This window comes from Loxodonta africana, chromosome 18 (assembly GCF_030014295.1).
Source record: "Loxodonta africana isolate mLoxAfr1 chromosome 18, mLoxAfr1.hap2, whole genome shotgun sequence".
NCBI classification, from domain to species: Eukaryota; Metazoa; Chordata; class Mammalia; order Proboscidea; family Elephantidae; genus Loxodonta; species Loxodonta africana.
In genome coordinates this window covers 51622548-51642862 of record NC_087359.1, presented here as the reverse complement: position 1 = coordinate 51642862, position 20315 = coordinate 51622548, and the positions used below count along the sequence as shown (strand labels likewise).

Sequence of the window (20315 nt, the reverse complement as noted above, 5' to 3'; positions counted from 1 at the left end):
TAATTAATTTAGGAAGGCTGGATATCTTCATTTATTCTTCCCAATAAGAAAGAATGTTTTTTCCATTTATTTAAGTGTACCTTTTAAAGTTTTGTAGTTTTTTCATATAGGTTATGCCAGAAGTTTCCAAGCTTTCTTGGTTCACAGCATCCTTAGTGTCTCGGTAATTTTCTCATGGCAGCCTAGATATACCTAATAGTTCTGTTTACTAAGTATTAGACCCAAACAACTTCATAAGTATTTATATCCTAACAACTTAATAATTATTTGAAAACGTAATACACCTAAATTTTAAAGATATTTATTTTATTTTAGAATAACTGTAATTACTAATTTAATGTAATGTTTACACCTGTATAACTTCTCAAACCTTGAATGAGATTGGCCATGGCCACCCTCCACATTGCTTTTTGTGCAGAACTTACTTTTTACTACAGAAACTGTTGGAAATCCAGCTTTGTAAGAATAAACCATCATAGAAAGTAGTGTAGCACTATCTGGTGTTAAACTATGAACTACCGAAAGCTAGTAGTTCACACGGGATTTAAAAGATATTGCATATCATAATATTTCTCCTCATAATTTAAAATATCTTTCAGTGCCCCTGGGAGTTCACTATGGCACCCTGGAACACCTTGATGCATAGTTGGGTCCAGTGGAATTTTCCCAATTTCTTTGTTTAATCTTGGATTTTTTTGCCTTTTTTCCTGTTACTTCGAATGGGATATTTTTCCCCATTATATTTTTTAATCCTTTATTACTAGTATCAAAGAAATCTATGGATTTTTGTACATTGCTTTTGTTAAAGCAAGTGATTTTTCTCCTCCTCATCTGTAAGGTAAAAATCAAGTAAACTAATATAAAGTTCTTAGCACAGTACTGAGCACACAGTAAAAATAAAAAAACCAAACCCGTTGCTGTGGAGTCAATTCCGAGTCACAGTAAACGGTCAAAAATCCTGGCTGTTATTATCATCAGTAAAGTGGAGATGATAATACCTGTCATACTGGATCAGCAATGATATACACGAATGTGTTTTATTAAATGCAAAGGTTTTTACTGTTGTTGTTAGTTGCCCTTGAGTTGATTCCAACTCATGGCAACCCTGTGTGTGCAGAGTAGACCTTTTGGAAGCAGATCACCAGGCCTGTCTTCCAAGGCACCTCTGGATGGGTTCAAACCACTAACCTTTTGGCTAATAGCTGAGCGCTTAACTGTTTGTGCCACCCAGGGACTCCTGATTTTTATTATAAATAGCATTAAATTTTAGTCCTACCTGTGTTGAACAAGGAAACTCTGGTGACATAGTGGTTAAGAGCTATGGGTGCTAACCAAAAGGTCAGCAGTTCAAATCCACCGGACACTCCTTGGAAACTCTATGGGGCAGTTCTGCTGTGTCCTGTAGGGTTGCTGTGAGTTGGAAGCAACTCAGTAGCAGTGGGTTTTGTTTTGTTTTGTTTTGTTATGTTAAAGAATGACAGTCCTAGATGGTAGAAGAACCGAGGTCATTGAACAGAAAATGAGAAGTTTTTATTTTTCATATCATGCAGTGGGAGAAGATGCCATGTGATCAGTCACAAACAACTGTGAAGCAATATGCAGTCCTTAGGAGGGAAGGATCTGCTTTACAAGGAATGCTGACAGAGCCCATGAGTATTTGACTATATGGCATGTGGGCCTTATAAGAAGAATACATCCCCTTGCCCCAAATTAACATTGCTCATTAACCTCTTAGGGGAGATTAGCTTCACCTATAACATAACTCTAGAGTCTAGAGCAAAAGGAAGAAATTGGGGAATTATTGGGAGAGGTTAAAAATAGAAGGACAAGGAAATTTGGGAAGCAGAGATACAAAGCCAGGGACTGACAGCAAGGGCAAAGAAAGGAATTGATCGAAGCCTGGAAATAAAAAAGGGAGAAGAGAAATATGTGGAGAAGAAAGCTGTTTAAGAGCTTCTATGGGATACTTATTTATTATTTCAATTTATAAAACTGTACCCAGTGCCAAGCCTTCTGGGTACACATGGAACAATAAATAATATATGCCCATCTCTATGTCCAACCTAGTTTTTCTCCTTTTTTTTATTAGTTGCATTCCCCATCTCCCATTTCCCATTATCAGCTATCACTCCAAATCCCCTGACCAGAAGACAGATGAGTGACTCCCACTGGATCCACAGGATGGTTTCTGGACAACTTGGTCAGCATTTCACTTCTGTACACATTCCACCTGCCCCTCCAGAGGACTATAGCCAGGAACCCTCATGTATACACTTGATATTTATGAGGGAGCAAGAATGGGAGTACACAGTTTTGACCTTCCCCTTCATCCCGGTCTTGGAAAGGGAGATGTTTTTGACTTGAGAAACTGGGCTGAACATTGCCACTACCTCTCTATTTGATTTTTTATTCCTATGTAACTTGTATCTGAAGTTATTAATCAATGGCTACTGCTTAGTACAGAAATATACATTGATCCTGCTTTCAAGACACTTATTCTAGAAAGCAAGAAAGGACATCTAAAATTTAAGGGCAAGCTATGTGTCAAATCCTCTCCTGGTTGCTTTAATTCAACTCTCCAGTCAACCCTTGGAGTAGATATTATCATCCCCATTTTACAGAAGTTACTGATATCCCCAGAGTCATACTGCTGTATGTGTCAGAGCAGGGATTTAAACCCATTTGCTTAAAACCGTTTCGTTACTACGTTTTTTCTTTTTTTTTTTTTATGGCATATGTTTTCAGTATTGGGATGCATGCTTACTAATTTAATGTGTTTAAATTTTTGGTTGGTAATTTGGGTTTTGAGAAATATGGTCTGATAATACAAGCTACCAGTGAGGCGAGTGGCACTGTGCTGCCATTGACCTGTGGTATGACAAATATACCAATGAGAGCCACCTAAATAATTTATTGCCAGGGCCTTTTCATTAGATTACATGGGGAACCTCTGTTTTTCCAAATACTACACAGAAAAACTGAAACAAACTCGTTAGAGCTCCCAAAGTATCACACAAGCAAACCATAATTATGCTTGCAAACCTTATCTCACAGTAATAAAGGAAAAAAAAGACAAAAGTTTACAAAACTAATACATTTAGGAAGCAGCACCTTAATTGAACGCTCAACCTACACAACAGAGAGGCTCCAACTCTAGACTCCTGAGCTTCATGCATTTCAGAAGGGACTCACTTTGACACTAAATGCACTAGAACTGGAATAATGCCCTACCTCTGAGGTCCAGAGGCATAAAAAGCGGCTGGTGTACTGTTAACAAAAAGGTTTTAATTCTAGATTCTGCTCTTGCTCCTATACTGTAGGGCTTCAGGTAAAATAGGCCCTGACCTACAAAGGAAAGACTTACGGGTGAGGAGTATGTAAAGAGGAATATAAAGCCCTGGTGTTAAATAGAAGCTTTCGGAATGTTTTTAGCAGCATTTTAGTGGTGATTATTCTGGTGTGGTGGTTAAAGAGCTCAGTTACTAACCAAAAGGTCAGCGGTTCAAACCGACCAGCCTTTCCTCGGGAGAAAGATGTGATGGCCTGCTTCCATAAGGATTTACAGCCTTGGAAACCCTATGAGGCAGTTCTATTCTGTCCTTACAGGGTTGTTATGAGTCAGAATCAACTTGATGGCATTGAGTTTTTTTAGTTATTCTTCTAATGGACTGTTGTTACTGTGTTTTAACCTTTATAATTTGGCCTGACTGTATCCAATAGGTACAAGATAACAGATATTATTGGGAAGGAAGAGGGACTTGGCGCAGAGAATCTTCGAGGTTCTGGAATGATTGCTGGAGAATCCTCACTGGCCTATGATGAGATCATCACCATCAGCCTGGTAAATATTGCCAGAATGTGAAATTTTGGAAGAGCTGGCTGTGTGGCTAGAATTTATTTTTGTGCCCATCACTGCTATATTCAGTCCCAGATGAGAGAATTTCTCGAAAATTATATGTCTGCAATTTTATTTTAATCATGCATGATAGTGAGAGGATAGGATAATGGAAATAACTGAATTTCCCAGAGAAATCTAGTACCTCATTTTAACCTTTAGTTCAACTTCTTATTTCTCTGTAAACGTTTTACCAGCATTTTCACAGCCTGAATATCTTTTCCCCTTACCATTTTCTTTGCCCACACCTCTAGTGGAGATACTAAGGGTCTGTGAGATGGGCGAAAGTATAGGAGAACTAAAGGGCCTAAATTAACCCTTTAAATACCTAATACTTGAATCATTGAATGAATTCTAGCTCTTTGATCCGGAAATTGGCTTTTAATTTTGTTGTTTATCAAACAGTCTTCATAAAAAAAAAAAAGCAATAATTATTTCTGTTAATATGGATTTTCCATGTCTATGCCTTGGTTCTTTCAGCTTGGGAAGGACATAAATATGTGATACGTAGAATTTATTCTTTTTTTAAGGTGACGTGCAGGGCCATTGGGATTGGAGCTTACCTTGTCCGGCTGGGACAGAGAACCATCCAGGTTGAGAATTCTCACTTAATTCTGACAGGAGCTGGGGCCCTTAACAAAGTAAGTTTCAAGATTTTGGGAAAAATGTGTGAAGCTGTTTAAAGATCATTGTGAATTCTTAATTCAAGATCTGACTGGGAGGAGGCCATTCAATCCATGCCTTCCTCAGTCTGTTTCTGGCCTTCTCCCTCCATTTTCCCTGCCCATTGACTTGTTTGCTTTTTTATTCATTTCATTCATTCAGCAAATATTTTAAGTACCTACTATGTGCCAGGCACTGTTTCAGGCCCTATGGATATGTCAGTGAACAAAGTATTTAAAACCTCTGTTCCAAAGAGCTTACATTTTAATGCCTCTCAGGAGAGACTGAGATTAATTAAATACTTGTTTTGCCCCCCTTTCCCTTTTTTCTCACCTATGAGTAAGGAATATGATGAGACCTGTTCACACATGTGGAGCTGAATCTGATTCCAGTTGTACTAGTTCCCATTTCAGAGCTACAAGCATGGATTAGACACTCGCCTAGATGTTGAGGATAGCGAGTTTTAATATTTTGAGAGATCCGTGAGCACACCTCTAAAAAAGGACATTTAGGATAGCCCTTTGTACATAGAATAAATATCCAGTAAATATTGAGTGGGAGGATGAACGCATGGATGGATTGCTGAGTACAGTATGATGTAGAGATTTATCTTCCCCTCAAAAAAGGTGCTCGTGTATTTTCAATCCAAACTCATAGGGGCGATTCCAAAGAAAAGAAATGGATGCCGAGTCAATGCTTGTAAGCATGAAAACTATCTAAGGATACCTGAATATACAAAGGACAGTGCAGCTCTGACTTCTTTGCAGGCATGGGAAAATTATATTCTTCAGAGCCAGGAATATGTAATGCCCTGGTCTGGGACTGGCTGACCTTGTGCAATTTATATAACCTCTCAGCTTCTCGGCTTTCTTATCTGCAAAAGGGGGTAATAATTTACACTTTTAAGTGATGCTGTGGAGATCAAATGGCAAAACGTAAGTAGCAGTAACTAGTACTTGGCACAAAGTGTTGGGCCTCATCAAAATTTCAGCTCCCTTTTCCTCTCTCTTACATGGTTTGTTGATTGAGCTGGTGGAAATATATGCATACCAAATTGTACTAGATATTGTGTTCAGTAGACTTGCAGCAACTTTTTTTTATCAAGCCTTGACTTTTGAGGGGAAGGATAGGAACTAAGTGTCCTATCCATCATTCCCATTTAGAAAAGGTTGATACTTCCATTGGTCCCAATTGCTTTTGGAAATGTCAGAAATTAGGAGAATTGTTTGATGTGATCGGCTTGCTCACTGCATACATATGAACTCCGTATCCTCTGGGGTTGCTTTTCTCTCCAAGGAAAGGCAAAGTAATGCTAACAATAGGAAATTTGGCTGTCCTCCTCCCTTTTTGGAGAGTAGCCTAGAAATAGAGATTGTGAACCACCACTGCTGAAGGAGATGATTGCAGTGGGAGAAACTGCTGAAAGTCTTCAATTTTTTTTTTAAGTTGCTCTTTTGGATACTGTTTTAGGATGAGCTAAATAAAAAAAATTTTTTTTCTTTTTCTTTTTTTATTGATACATGTTGAAGAGAGTTTTAGGTACCATTATTTGTGAGGATAGACTTTAAAGAAGACACACCTCTATTTCCATGATATTCCTTTTCTTGGACAGAGAGCTAATTTCTGAAATATATCTTGTTTACATTGAGTTTCTTCTTTTCCCCCAGATATACATAAAGAATATTACAAAAACCAAAGCATTTTTTTTTTTTTAGCCCAGAAACTTGCTAGTTTAATTTCACTTGTGCCATAAAAAAAGCATTAGGGATTTTTTCCTTAGAATTCACTGGTTGAATTGTTCTGATCAAATTCATTATATTCACCTTCTTCCTAGCCTACAGGGCTACTTATTAAAGGAAAAATCTAGTTGTAGGGGAAAAGACAAGTCAAGCTGCAGCCTAACTTAACAAAAGAAATGAAGCAGGATCATTTTTAGCTGAAGGGAGTGATCAGTTATGGAGGTTACCTCATCCTGCTTCACGATCTTCCTGTCAATGCCTGTTAAATATAGTCGTGTTGCTGAAAGACACCCGATTTCATGCAAATTCATTAAGACTGTCCTATCAGCCCCTTTGCCTCTCAGGTTTGAAAAAGGAAACTATATGGGATCTGCATGCTCAGAGTGCTTTCTCTGACTCCTTGTGCATGTTCTGTCTTTGTGTGCGTTGGTGTCTTTCTACATGTCTGTCTGTCTTTCTTTCTGTAGGTATCTGTCTTGCATACTCTGGATGTGAGCAAGTCACTCTGAGTGCATGTCCCTTCCTGCGTGAGTGCTGATCTCTCAGTCTCTTTGTGTCTGTGTGCTTGCTTATAGAGCCCTCTCTTTCTCTTGTCCACGCACCTCCCTGAATGTCCGTGTGTAAGTCTTTGTGTGTGTGGAACTCACAGTAGTGCCTCCTTTTTTAAGCCTTGACCATTTTGCTCATAGTATGTGTGTACCTGTGTGAAGTGGAAATGTAGGTGGCATATGCAAGCTTTTAGACCGTAAATATTTGACCCCCACCTTTTGAGTCTTCATCCTTTATGTTAAACATTGGGGTGAAGAATAAGAAGGGGGGTGCACAGAGGTTGTAGGAAAAAAAATCTTGTGTGTGCAAGTGCCGATCCCATTGACCCCTTTGAAAATTGAAATAATGATAATGCGCGTCTCCTGACTGCATCAAAGTATCAGCACATCAAAAGCCAGGAGGCATGAAATGCAAATGATAAAGTGAAAGCAGATGGATTGTGCATGATCGCCTGATGCCCAATGAATTTTAAAAGGTGCTGGTTTGGAAGGGGGAGGGTGAGATTGGTGGTGGGGGAACCGAAATAAACACGTTATCCCTGTGATTTTTTTTTTGTTGTTGTTCTTGACGCTCACTCCTGACAATATTTTTTCACACTCAAGTGAACACCCACTGCATCTTTCTCTTTCTTTCTCTCTCTCTCTTTCTTTCTGTCTCCTCTCCAACTCCCTCCCTGCTGCCCCCCCTCCCCAACACCTCTTACACGTCTCAGGTCATGTCACTGCAGCTCCGGTGGAAATAATAAGATATAAACCACGAGGTTGTTATTTGCATAGAAATAGCATGGAGCCCCAGGCAGCAAGGGAGAAGGACACAGGGATCATTTGTCTAAAATTTTAATGAAAACTTTTGCTGAGGTGGAGATTTTTTTTAAACTTTCTTTCTCCCTGCTTTTCTCTTCCCCACCCCGACCCCCCTCCTACCCATCACTGATTTGACTTAACATGGTTCAATTTGAAGAGGAGCAAGGGTTGACACTCTATATGTCATACTCCCATAGTGCAGTAACATGTCAATTGTTTGTTCCTTCAATAGATATGAAACTGAAGAAACACACATTCCCAACTTAATACATTGATGCCTTTATGGCTACACTGCATCTCAGTGTATAGGTGATGTGACCAGTCTTTAGCTGACCTGTTTTTAATTAGTTTAGACCTTCCTACCTTTTGCTTCCAAACACTTACTTTTTAAAGGATCTCTTTTTTGTAGCCAGCAGTGGTAACCAGCATATAAAATTATAAACATTCTGGTAGTTTCCCGTTTTTTTTTTTTTAACTTAAGGTGGCTTTGCTATACATTTATACCTTTTATTCATGGGATATCATCCTTTGCCATTGCCTTTTGTTCCAAAATCAGAAGGTGCTTCTCACATTTGTACTTTTCCTTTCCTTTTGTGATCTCGATATCTGTATACTCTCTTGCCATGTTTTTCCTGCTCTTTTTATTGCGTGCAGTTAGCTGTAAAATATTCAAGATATTACCAAGTTGAGGAAGGTTACAGTACCTGTATTCTCTTGAATGTTACAGAAACAGATTTGACATTCAAACTAAAGGCAGTGGCTGGTGAATGGCTTTATTTGAAACTCAAAATCAAGAACATCTGTGTCGCTCCTCGACGCCCTCTGGAGTGGGCTAATGATGTGACACCCATTTTATAGATGGGACGACTAAAACTGTAAGAGGGAAAATAACCTAAGACTTTCTTTGTTAAAAAAAAAAAAAAAAAAATCGACAGAGACAAAATTAGAGTCAGAAATTGAGCTCACATGTGTTCCTGAGTCTGATTTAAGAAAGGCTCAATCCTCTGTGCTTAGTGTCCATAAAGCCTGAGAAGAGAAGGTAGACTGGTCATTTTCATTTTTGTCCAGCGTTGTAAGAATGATGAGATAAATAATAGAAGCTTCTAAGGGCTTGTTATTTCCTATCACTCAAGGTAACAGAGCTTAGGTTCCTAGCTCTGAGAACTGTAGGCTATAGGTGGCAGATCCTTCAAAATGCCTTCGCTAGTGGTAAGAGTAAGAACTTATCAATGTGAAAAAGTATGCTGCTTGAAGGGAGTCATGCTGGCCTGGCAAGCCTGTGTACTTGAGGAACTGGTAAGACTGACACTTAAGGAGCTGAGATGATTTGTTTTATAAATTCCTAAGTCAAGGTGCCACTTGAACATTTGCAGTTAACTTTCAGATTTACTTCCTCTTATGAGTTGAATTATGTCCCCCCCCCCCGCCCCCTGCCAAAATATGTGTTGTAATTCCTAACCTCTATGCCTATGGTTATAATCCCATTTGGGAATGGGTTGTCTTTGTTATGTTAATGGAGCAGGATTAGTGTAGGGTATATCTTGAAGCAGTATCTTTTAAGATATAAAAGAGATTAAACAAGCAAGGAATCAAGAAGAGATGAGGAAAGAAAAATGCCAAGCCACATGAAGATCGCCCAGGAGCAGAAGCTCAAAGAGACAGGGACCTTCCTCCAGAGCTGACAGAGAGAAAGCCTTCCACTAGAGCCAGCACCCTGAATTAGAACTTCTAGCTTCTAAAATGTAAGAAAATAAATTTCTGTTTGTTAAAACCACCCATTTGTGGTATTTCTGTTATAGTAGCACTAGATAACTAAGACAGAATTTGGTACTGGAAGAGTGGGATGCTGTTCTAACAGATACCTAGAATATGGAAGTGGCTTTGGAATTGGATAACAGGTAGAGGCTGGAAGAATTTTAAGATGCCTAATAGTAAAAGCCTAGATTGCCTTGAAGAGACTGTTGGAGGGATATAGACGTTAAAGAAAATTCTGGTGAGGGCTCAGGAGAGCTATGGAAGTCTCTGTCATCTTAAAGAATACACATGGTGCCAGCAACAAAATGTCGCTAGAAATGTGAACGTTAAATGTGCTTCTGGGGAGGCTTAAAAAAACATGATGGACATGTGATTGGATAGTGGAAGAAGGGGCGATACTTTTTATGCAGTGCCAAGGAACTTGTCTGGATTATGTTCAAATGTTTGGTGGAAGGCCGAACTTGTAAGTGATGAACTTGGGTATCTGACTGATGAAATTTCTAAGCAAGAACTTAAAGGGACCATGTGGTTTCTCCTTACTACTTATAGTAAAATGCAAGAAGAAAGGTAGACTTAAAAATGAACTGTCTAAAATGAAAACAGAACTTAAAGATTTGGAAAATAATGTTGTACAAACTAAGGACACATCATCCTAGAATGTTCACCAAGGACATGGCTACACAATCTTTTGTTAAAGAGATTACGCCTGTGACTGGTGGACCTAACCAACTACCACAGCAGAAGATTCCCCAGATTAGACTGAAGGAGGACAGAGAAAGAGTGAAAGCAAAGAACACTGTCTAACTCTTGGAATTCTACAGGCAGGAAACTGGCCAAAGGAGCTACATGTTGTCCTCTAAAAAAGAAAAGGGCCAATCTTGGAGCAGCTCCTAGATCAGCAGAGGTGTTGAAAGGAGCACAGGAAATAGGCCTTTTCAGTTTCAGAGGGTAGGGCCACACTCTCCTGGATCTCAAAGGGTGGGACCACAGCCTCCTGCGTTTCAAAGAGTCAGATGAACTCCGGTGTGTTGGGCTGCCATTAAGGTGTGCCAGGGGGTGGGGCCACCGCACAAAGCTGAGGGCGCAGGGCTGCTGTATCCAAGGGGCAGAACAAGGTCTTCTGGGGCCAAGGGGGTGGGGTTACCACTCAGATGGACTAGGAAAATGGGGCGCCCAAAGCCAAGGGAGCACAGTTGCCATCACAGTGGGCCTGAAAGGTGGAGCTAAAGCCCGGGGTCCAGGGGCCTCTACCTAGAATCCAGAGGGTGTGGCCAACGCCCAGAGTCTGGCAGGTGGGCCATTGGCCAGATGGTCTCAGAGAACAGAGGATTATTTTCAAGACTTGAGAGCTAATGTAATTTGTTCTGCTGAGTTTTGGACTTGTTTGGTGCCTATTATCCCTTCTTTCCCTCCAGTTTCTCCCATTCGTAATAGAAATGTCTACCTTGTACTTGTGCTACCATTGTACTTTGGAAGAAGATAACTCGTATTCTAGATTTCACTGGTTTACAGATGAAGAGGAATTTTGTCCCAGGGTGGAATAAGCTTAATGTCTCACCCTTGTTTGACTTCTAGATGCTTCACAGGATGAGATTTTGGACATGGAGTTAATTTTAGGCTTTTTATGATGATGTGATAGGGTAAATATGTTTTGCATGTGGCAAGAACATAAATTTTGGGGGGCCAAAGGGTAGAATGTTATGGATTGAAATATGTCCCCCCAAAATGTACCATAAAACCTAACCTCTATGCCTGTGGTTATAATCCCATTTGGGAATGGGTTGTCTTTGTTATGTTAATGGAGCAGGATTAGCGTAGGGTGTATCTCGAGTCAATCTCTTTTGAGATATAAGTGATTAAACAAGCAAGGGAGCAAGCAGAGATGGGGAGAGACGCCAGGCCACAAGAAGATCACCCAGGAGCAGAAGCTCAGAGACAAGGACTTTTCTCCAGAGCTGACAGAGAGAAGGCTTTCCCCTAGAGTTGGCATCTGAAATTCAGACTTTTAGCCTCCTAACCTGTGAGAAAATAAATTTCTGCTTGTTAAAGCCACCCATTTGTGGTATTTCTGTTATAGCAGCACTAGATAATGAAGATACATCCCCACCCACTCCCCAACCCCTGAGTTTCTATTTTATGTGTTAATGTAATGTCAGGTGGTGAATAGGCTGGAAACCAAAAGAAGCCTAACCTGATGCCATTGAGTCAGTTCTGACTTATGGTGACCCCAATGTTACAGAGTACAGCTGCTCCATAAGATTTTCTTGACTCTAATCTTTATGGAAACAGATGACCAGGCCTTCCTTCCACAGTGCCTCCTGGTGGGCTTCAACCACAAACTTTTAGATTAGTAGCTGAATACAAACCTTTTGTGTCACCCAGAGACCTTGGATAGGCTGGAAGGACCTAATATTGGAGGGGAAACTAATGTAGACTAGAGCCTACTAGCTCTTCATCCATTGCCCCACACTTGATGAGAACCCCATCTGTACCTAGAGAATCAGAATTTGCAGTTTATGACCTGCTCTCTGGACAGTAACTGCCTGAGGAGATAAGGCATGTACTAGTGACTGGGGGAACAGGTGCGCCATAGATTCACTCAGGGGGTGATAGGTGACTTCCTTCTGGTAAGCATTGTAAAGCTTCTTCTCTTTTAGAGAGAATGGGGGAGGGGGGGAAACACCCCTATAATCTCATCACCTTTAATGAGATCAAGCCCCTACTTCCACTGAATGTGCCAGGAAAAAAGAATTATATGATGGGTTTGGCTAGGGCTATGTTAGCCCTATAGGGAGCTAACACTGTGCCTCTTATCTTTGAAACTTAGTACAAGCAAGTCACATTCCTCTCTGGATCTCAGTTTCCGTATACATATTCTTATGTAGCTGAGCAAAATGAAATGTGAAGTTGTTGCAGCTGACTGTACTGGGTACAGTATCAGAGTTCCTCCTATGAACAGGGCTTGTCCACAGCGCCAAGAGCCTATACTGTACAGTCTCCATTCTCACCCATGATTATATGGCACACAACCTGAGAGTTACAGAGGCTCAAGAAGGGAAAGATATTTAGCTCTCACTGTGAGGCAGCTTTGTAACTTTAACAGATGGAGAGAGAGAATAGTTAAGAGCATAGACTCTAGAGCTAGCCTGCTTGGACTTAATTCCTGTTTCTACTACTTACTCATTTTGTGACACTGGGTGATTTATTTCTCCAGGTCACAGTTTCATTAAATGCAGAATAGGGATAAGAATAGTACCTGTCTACCGGGGTCATTGTGAGGATTAAGTGAATTAATATATGTAAGGCACTGGTATTGTTGTAGTCTTCTCTAAGTTACATTTGGGGTCCTCTCTCATTGCAAATCATTATCAAGGTCCTAGAAAGAAAATATAAACATGACATTCTCTATAGTCTGATTCTTTGAAGGCAAAAATTCCTTTAAGTGTTAGATGGCAGTCCTCACCGTCGCAGTACATTCATGTATTTACTTTCTCAATAGATGTTTTCTAAAGACAGTCAATGCACTTGGCAAAGCCATTACATGAGAGGAACCATGTTTGGTCATGATAAGGTAGTATATATGTCAGTCATCTGTCTATAAGAGTCCCCAAAGTCTTGTTGATAACAATAGCCCATAATCGCTCTAAGGATCAGCCCAGCAATTTGCATTTTTAAAAGTCCCTAACTACCTATTTTCACAATAGACAGCCCCTGTACTACCGTAGCTCCAGATGGGATCACTCTCCTTTCTAAAGAGGACATTTTAGCTTCCTTTCTGAGTGAGCCTTGCCTTAGCATTATGGATGAGTTCTCATAAAGGATTGCAATGGGCAGATCTCTAGTTTTTAAGCCCACCAAGATATGGGTAAATCTGCTTCCACTTTCGCGGATGTTTTGTTTTGTTTTGTTTTTGATGTTCCTCAGGTTTGGTAGAAAACTGCACCTAGTATGTTTTAATCTATTAGTGAGTCTTGGTGATATGCCGTAGCCTGATCCTGAGCACTCCTATTTGGAGCTCTTGCAGGGTGGAATTGCTGATTTCTTAGAGGGCTCCGTGTGGGCATGGTACCTTAGAGAGTAATGCTTGAGAGAACTTACAACAGGTACCAGTCCAGAGATTCTAGGTAAAGTGAAAACTTTGAGGTCCTCCTTGGGTCATTGAATACAGACTCAGGAGTTATCATATTTGATGGCCTATTATAAATGTGTACAAACTTTTTGAAGTCTACATTTGGATTAAAAGAAAAGAAAAAACTTTGATCAATCCCCTCCCTGCCATTTAGTAGATAAGCAACTTTGGGTTTCAATCAGTTTGGGTATCAGTTTCCTCTTGGGAGTGATAATATATTCCCACCTTAAGGTGAAGACCCCAAAGGTAAAGACCAGTAATGTCTTAATTTAAAAATTTATTTTATTTCTGATATTCTGTGTTGCTCTAAAGATGCATGTTGATTTGTAGCCAGGGAACCATGTTCAGCTATGGTAGGGAAGAGAGAGATTAGAGTGGGGAAGATCCTAAAAAATATACATTACATATTAACCCGTTGCCACCGAGTTGATTCTGACTCATAGCGGACAGAGTAGAACTGCCCCAGAGGGTTTCCAAGGAGCAGCTGGTGAATTCAAACTACTAACCTTTTGGTTAGCAGCCAAGCTCTCAACCACTGTGCCACCAGGGCTCCATTACATATTAGGGTGTACGTATTGGTGAGATTACATACTAGTGATATGTAAGATTATTTCATTTTAATGCGATTAGGAATGGAAGTTGTAGAGCACAGTGATGTAAGATTTTTTTAATTTTGTTAAGTAGAAAATAAACGCTATCTATGTGTATGTGTTGTCAGTGACAAGTGGCCATAGAACCTTAAATGTTGGGAATGGAAGAATCCTTAAAAAGTCCAATCACTCAACCATTATGTGAATTTTCTGTATGACGCTGTTGCCAAATATTCACTTACTCTTGAAAAGCTCAATTGAAAGGGAGCTCAGTACTTCTTGAGACAATCGCTTTCATCTATATAAAGTTCTTATATTTGGCTAAAACCTGCTTGCCTGTACAGACTGATTTCTCTCTTAAAATAGTGCTGAAAATTAACAGAGAAACTCCCAGTTTTGTGGTCTGACTTATGTGGAATTGAATGGAACCAAAATCGTTTCCATATACTTTTGCTTTCAGGGTCTGGCCGTGTCTCAAAAACAAATGCAGTGAAGATGAAAATGCTATTTCAGAGAAAAAAAAGAGGCTGGATTCATAAATAACATTCTTGCCAGCTAAAAATATGAAATAAACAGTAATTTCTAGAGAAACAGCCAAAACTCAACTCCACTTTGAGGTGCTCTGTGGCACCTGAGGATTCTGCCGCACTGTGTTGTGCACAAAAAGACACAAGGCTGTTGGAGTCTGACTACCTCCCGATACTTGATTGGAGGATAGGTCTTTTTGAGTGCTGTATTTTCAGATATCATTATAACTCTTTGGGTCCAAGGTTTGGTGGTGGTACTTATTTCAGGAGTTGGTAAAGCTAATATAGACTGAGGTACTCCAGAGCTCTAAGGGAACACAAACAGAAGCTAAAATGCTAGAATGATTACTCCTCACCTCAGTGAGCAGTCTCTGGCTCACTTCATCCATGTGGACCTTTGTTATCTCTCTACCCTATCTCCAGAGTGTCCATTTCAGCCTCCAGGATTCCAATGCTTTCTAAGTGTTAGAATGAAGAAATGTCTCTGCTTCACGGGTTCTGTGGCACATAGCGTCTCTGCAGTTTCTGCCTCTAGTTAAAAGTTGGCCCTGCACTCAAACTCAGTGCCCTCTTAGGTCTGTGAGCATGGTCCCTTAGGCAGAGCAGTTTTCTTCTGGTTTTTCATTTTCCATTCAGTAAATAAGTATTATTTTTGCCCTCTCCCCCGCTCCGTTACGCCTTCATATGTTGGCTTTTCTTCACTTTTCCTCTTTCTACACATGTTCATAGCTCTGTCTTTGCAAATCAGCGTTTACTTGAAACTTCGCTACTCTGTCTGCCCCTCTTTTCTCCCCTTAACCTTTCTTCTCCCCCAGCTCCAGCCTGAGACCCAAGTAAATTACCTTCTCACCCTTGCCCCCCAGTAAAAAAAAAATCCTATACTCCTCCAACAGTGTCTGTTCTTGGATTTGCAGTCAGCAGCCATCTCCTATAACCATCAGGCTGTCAGCTTTGCGGCTCCCCACTACCTCCCACCTCCCCCATCACTCACCAGAGGAAAAAGAGAGCCAGAGCAAGAGCTTGAAATATATCATGCAATAGTGTATCATGAATTTGTTGTGAATCACAGCGGTGAAGCAGGTTTATTTATTTCTGAGACCTTAAATCAATACAAAGTAGGTCTCTTAGTTCTGAAGCTGGGATAGAGTGTGAAAAAATGAGTCCATTGTACTCTTAAAACTTTGAAGAAAGGAGATGACAGCTATATAATTCCATTTACCAGGCACTAGGGGCTTTAATGTGAAGGTGACAGGGAGCTCTTTGTGCATTTAGAGCACCATATCTTCTAAATAAAAGATCTGTAGACTTGATAGTGGAGCATAGCTCCGAGTTTAATAATCTCCAAGCATTAGACCGAGCCAATGTGTTCCCAAGTCAGAGAGGTCCCCCCCAAACAGTCATAAATTAAAAGTGCAAGAACTGCACATGTTGGTAGATTAGAGATGCAAGGACTCAAGTCTTTTGCTTGGAGGAAGACAGACCTGAGTCCTGGCCGTGCACAGATGCGGTGTGAATATGATAAAGACTCAGGAAGCCAGACTGTAGAAACCTGACTCGTGGCTGTTCATCATTGTAGGGAATGTCCCCTGTGCATGGATCCAAATCTAGCTATGGTCCCTCTCGTTCAGAATCGCTGTCATCACACAATCTAATCAGCTAATGTACACAGTCAGGAGTGTTGAATTATAAAAGGAGAAGCTCTAAGAGCTATTTAGATTGAACTACAGATTACCACACCTGGGCTTCAAGTTTTTCTGGTTGATTCTTGACCAGGTCCTAATTTTAATAATGTCTCAGTGTTTGGAATTTAAGCCCTTAAACTAGTATGCACATGAGAGAAATTTGAAATCAGTATTATTAAGGAGAGAGAACCCACCCAAATATAACCACCAGCATAATATGCAAATGTGAGAAGTCAAGACCATTGGAACATATAATCTTCATTTTCTACCTTACCCATTGGTAAAATATGCCTTTTCTCAACAGATAAAACAGGTGTATGCGGCTCAGTAGAGCAACCCTAATATAATATGACTTTATACTATATAGAGTTATTATTTTAATTCGAGCCCAGGTAAAGAATTTTGAAATAAAAAGCTCATAGTGTCTACACTGGGGAAAATGGAAAAGATAGGAATGACACTTGTTTTAAGAAACTAACTGCATATTATATAACATTAATATGAAAGACTTCTTTTGCTTGTGCTAGTTCAGCTTGCTGAAAATATAAATCAAAGCCGAGCTTTTACAGAACACCAGGAATTGTGGCAGTTCACATGCATTTATTCCGTACTCGTTATGTGTAAAGCTCTGTTCTCATGGTATGGGGATACAAAGATGATTCCTGCCTTCATGGAGTTTAAAATTTAGGCTAGAAGACAACAATAGGCTTTTCATGTATTTTAAAGGGGAAAAAAATCTAATTGCCGCCCAGGAGGAGATGCAAATGAGAAAACACAAGCAAAAAGGCTGCCAAGATGAGGAGTCAGTGCTGCTTCCCATGAAGCCAGGCTCCTGTCTGAACTCTTGTGCCTCACCTCTGTTGGGCATGGGTAGTCAGTCATGCAGCCATTTGCTCTTTCATACCAATCTCATGCCTGACACTACTCCAAAGCAGCACTGGGAGGTGACTGAAAAATAGGGTTTTTTTTTTTTTTTTAATTAACATCTTTAGAAAACGTGTTTTTGTTGAAAGCCCAATATTCAGAGTATATAAAGGTGAGGAACTAATAGCCCTGGCATGCAGTAACAGTGCAGTCAATGGTTAAACTTTTTACTGATGGGGGCTGAGATCCCTCCCCGTGGAAGGGATCCCCATGGAAGGCAATGCACTGAAGGGTACAATGTCTCAGGCAGAAATAAGGACTATGGAATTAGATGCCTGTTCTTAGAGACAATCAGTGCTTTAGAAAAAGACAATGGAAGACTGAATGTGATTATCAATTAAAGGTTATACATGCCACTATGGAAAACAGTATGGCACTTCTTGAAAAAGCTAGAAATGGATCCAGCAATCCTGTTCCTAGGTATAGATCCTAGAAATATAAGAGCAGTGATACGAATAGACATATGCATACCTATGTTCATTGCTGCACTATTCACGATAGCAAAAGGTGGAAACCACCTAACCTAAGTGCCCATCAACAGAAGAGTGAATAAGCAAACTGTGGTACATACATACAATGGAATACTACACAACTATAAAGAATAATGCAGAGTACACAAAACATCTTTTAACATGGATGAATCTGGAGGACATTATGCTGCATGAAACAAGTCAATCACAAAAAAACAAATACTGTATGGTCTCACTATTATAAAAAATCAAGAATAGATATATACAAAGAAAGCAAAGTTCTTTGATGGCTACCAGGGATAGCAGGGAGAGGGAGGGGGAATCACTTTCTAGACAGTAGACACTTGTTACTTTTGGTGATGAGAAAGACAGGACCAAATATGCGTGAAGTTAGCATACCCTGACCAAGGTAAACAAAGACACTAAGAAGTACACAAGTAAAAGGGGCAATTCTGATAAATGCTATCACATATACAGTTTTACAACAACAGTAAAAACAACCAAAAAATATGCGTGTGGTTACATGGGTAGATATGGATGCATATATGTGTATAGAAAGGCAGACATTAATAAATGCATGTGCACATATAGGTATATCTGTAGGCGTATGTATATACACATGGATGTGAGCTGCATGTGCATCTACATAGCGGGCACAGATACGGAGGCTTCCTAGGCATATCCAGACAACTTGCAGGATTAGTTAACTGGGTTAGAAGGCTTGGGACCACAGTCTCGGGGACAACTTAGTCGATTGGCGTAACATAGTTCACAGAGATAATGTTCTACATCCTAGATTGGTGAGTAGTATCTGGGGTCTTAAAAAAAATTGTGAGGGGTAATCTAAGATACAACTATTGGTCTCTACTCATCTGGAGCAAGAAAGAATAAAGGACACCAAAGACTCAGAGGGGAAACTAGTCCACAGACTAAGAGTCCACACGAACCACAGCCTCCTCTAACTGAGACCAGAACTAGTGGTGCCCAACTATCACTACTGACTGGTCTGACTAGGGACACAATAGAAGGCCCCAGATAGAATGGGAGAAAAATGTAGAACAAAACTCAAATTCCTAAAAATGGCCAGACCAATAGAGACTAGATGAACCCCCAAGATTATTGTCCTAAAATAAACTTTGGACTTAAATTTAAAGCTATTTCTGTAGGCCACCTTTCAGCCAAATAATATGAATTATGAGATAAATATCACCTATGAGTAATGTGCTGTCTTAAACAATCAACAACACGAGACCAAATGGTCAACATTTACCCAAAAGCAAAGATGAAATGGCAAAGAGGGGAAGGAAACCTAGATTATTGAAAACAGAACAGATAGAATGGAAATAATGAAAATGCTGACACATTGTAAAAGTTGAAATCAATGATATGGAATAATTTGTATAAAAATTGTTAAGGCACAACCTAAATTGCTGTGTAAACTTTCACCTAAAACACAAAAAAATATTATTTAAAAAATAGAAAATATAAAGAATCCTCACAAGTCAGTAACAAGGAAACAACACAGTTTAAAAAAAAAGGAAAAGAGGTTTGAACAGACATACCACCAAAGAAGATGGTACGTAAGCACATGAAAAATGCTCAGTATCATCCATCACTAAACCATTAAAAAAAAAACCAAACCCACTGGCATCAAGTCAATTCTAATGCATAGCTACCCTGTAGGACAGAGGCCAGAATAGAAGTGCGCCACAGGGCTTCCCAGGCTGTAGTCTTTCTGGAAGCAGACTGCCACATCTTCTCCCACTGAGCAGCCAATGCCTTAGCCACCGTGCCACCAGGGCTTCCCTCATCATCCGTCACTAGGGAGATGCAAATTAAAACCACAGTTTAAAAAAACCAAGCCAGTTGCTGTCAAGTCACCGCTGGCTCATGGTGACCCACGTATGTTAGAGTAGAGCTGTGTTCCATAGTATTTTCAATGGCTGGTTTTTCGGGAGTAGATCGCCATGCCTTTCTTTCCAGGTGCCTCTGGGTGGATTTGAACCTCTAACCTTTTGGTTAGCTTCGTTAACCATTTGCACCACCCAGGAACTCCAAAACCACAATTCCAAACCCGTTGCTGTCGATTCTACAACCTAGTACAACCTAGCACAACCTAGCACAACCTAGCAACTCCACTCCTAAGCATTTACCCAGGAGAAGTGAAAATATTTATCCCCATAAAAACCTGTATATAAATGTCGATGGTGGCTTTATTCATTATCACCAGAAACTGGAAAAACCCAAATGTCCACCAATAGAACTATCAGGACAGAAAGTGGATCAGTGGTTGCAAGGGGCGGGAGGAGAGGACTGATTTTTAAAGGAGGATGGGGGAACTTATTGAGGTGGTGAAAATATTCTGTGTCTTGATTGTAGTGGTTATATGACTATATGCATTTGTCAAAATTCATAAAATTGTATACCTAAAAACGGAGAATTTTACTCTATGTAGATTATACTTCAATAAACCTGACGTTAAAAAATTTCTATACTTGGAAGTAATTTATTTTCAGTACTCTCAAGTCCCTAGCAAAATGAGCAGTAAATAGGTCCCTGCAATGAGTAGTTTTTTTTTGTTTTGTTTTT

The 20315-nt window shown here is 40.0% G+C and overlaps 1 protein-coding gene across 12 annotated transcripts in view; it reads left to right on the top strand.

The window, feature by feature from the left end:
- The window catches only part of ACACA (acetyl-CoA carboxylase alpha), a 318748-nt gene that overhangs the window by 240729 nt on the left and 57704 nt on the right, over positions 1–20315 (top strand). For all 12 annotated transcript variants that reach the window (XM_064271370.1, XM_064271368.1, XM_064271369.1 and 9 more), the window contains 2 exons: positions 3721–3841; positions 4426–4536. In XM_064271370.1, coding sequence (XP_064127440.1) covers positions 3721–3841; positions 4426–4536 — 232 coding nt within the window. The remainder of the gene's footprint in view (positions 1–3720; positions 3842–4425; positions 4537–20315) is intronic.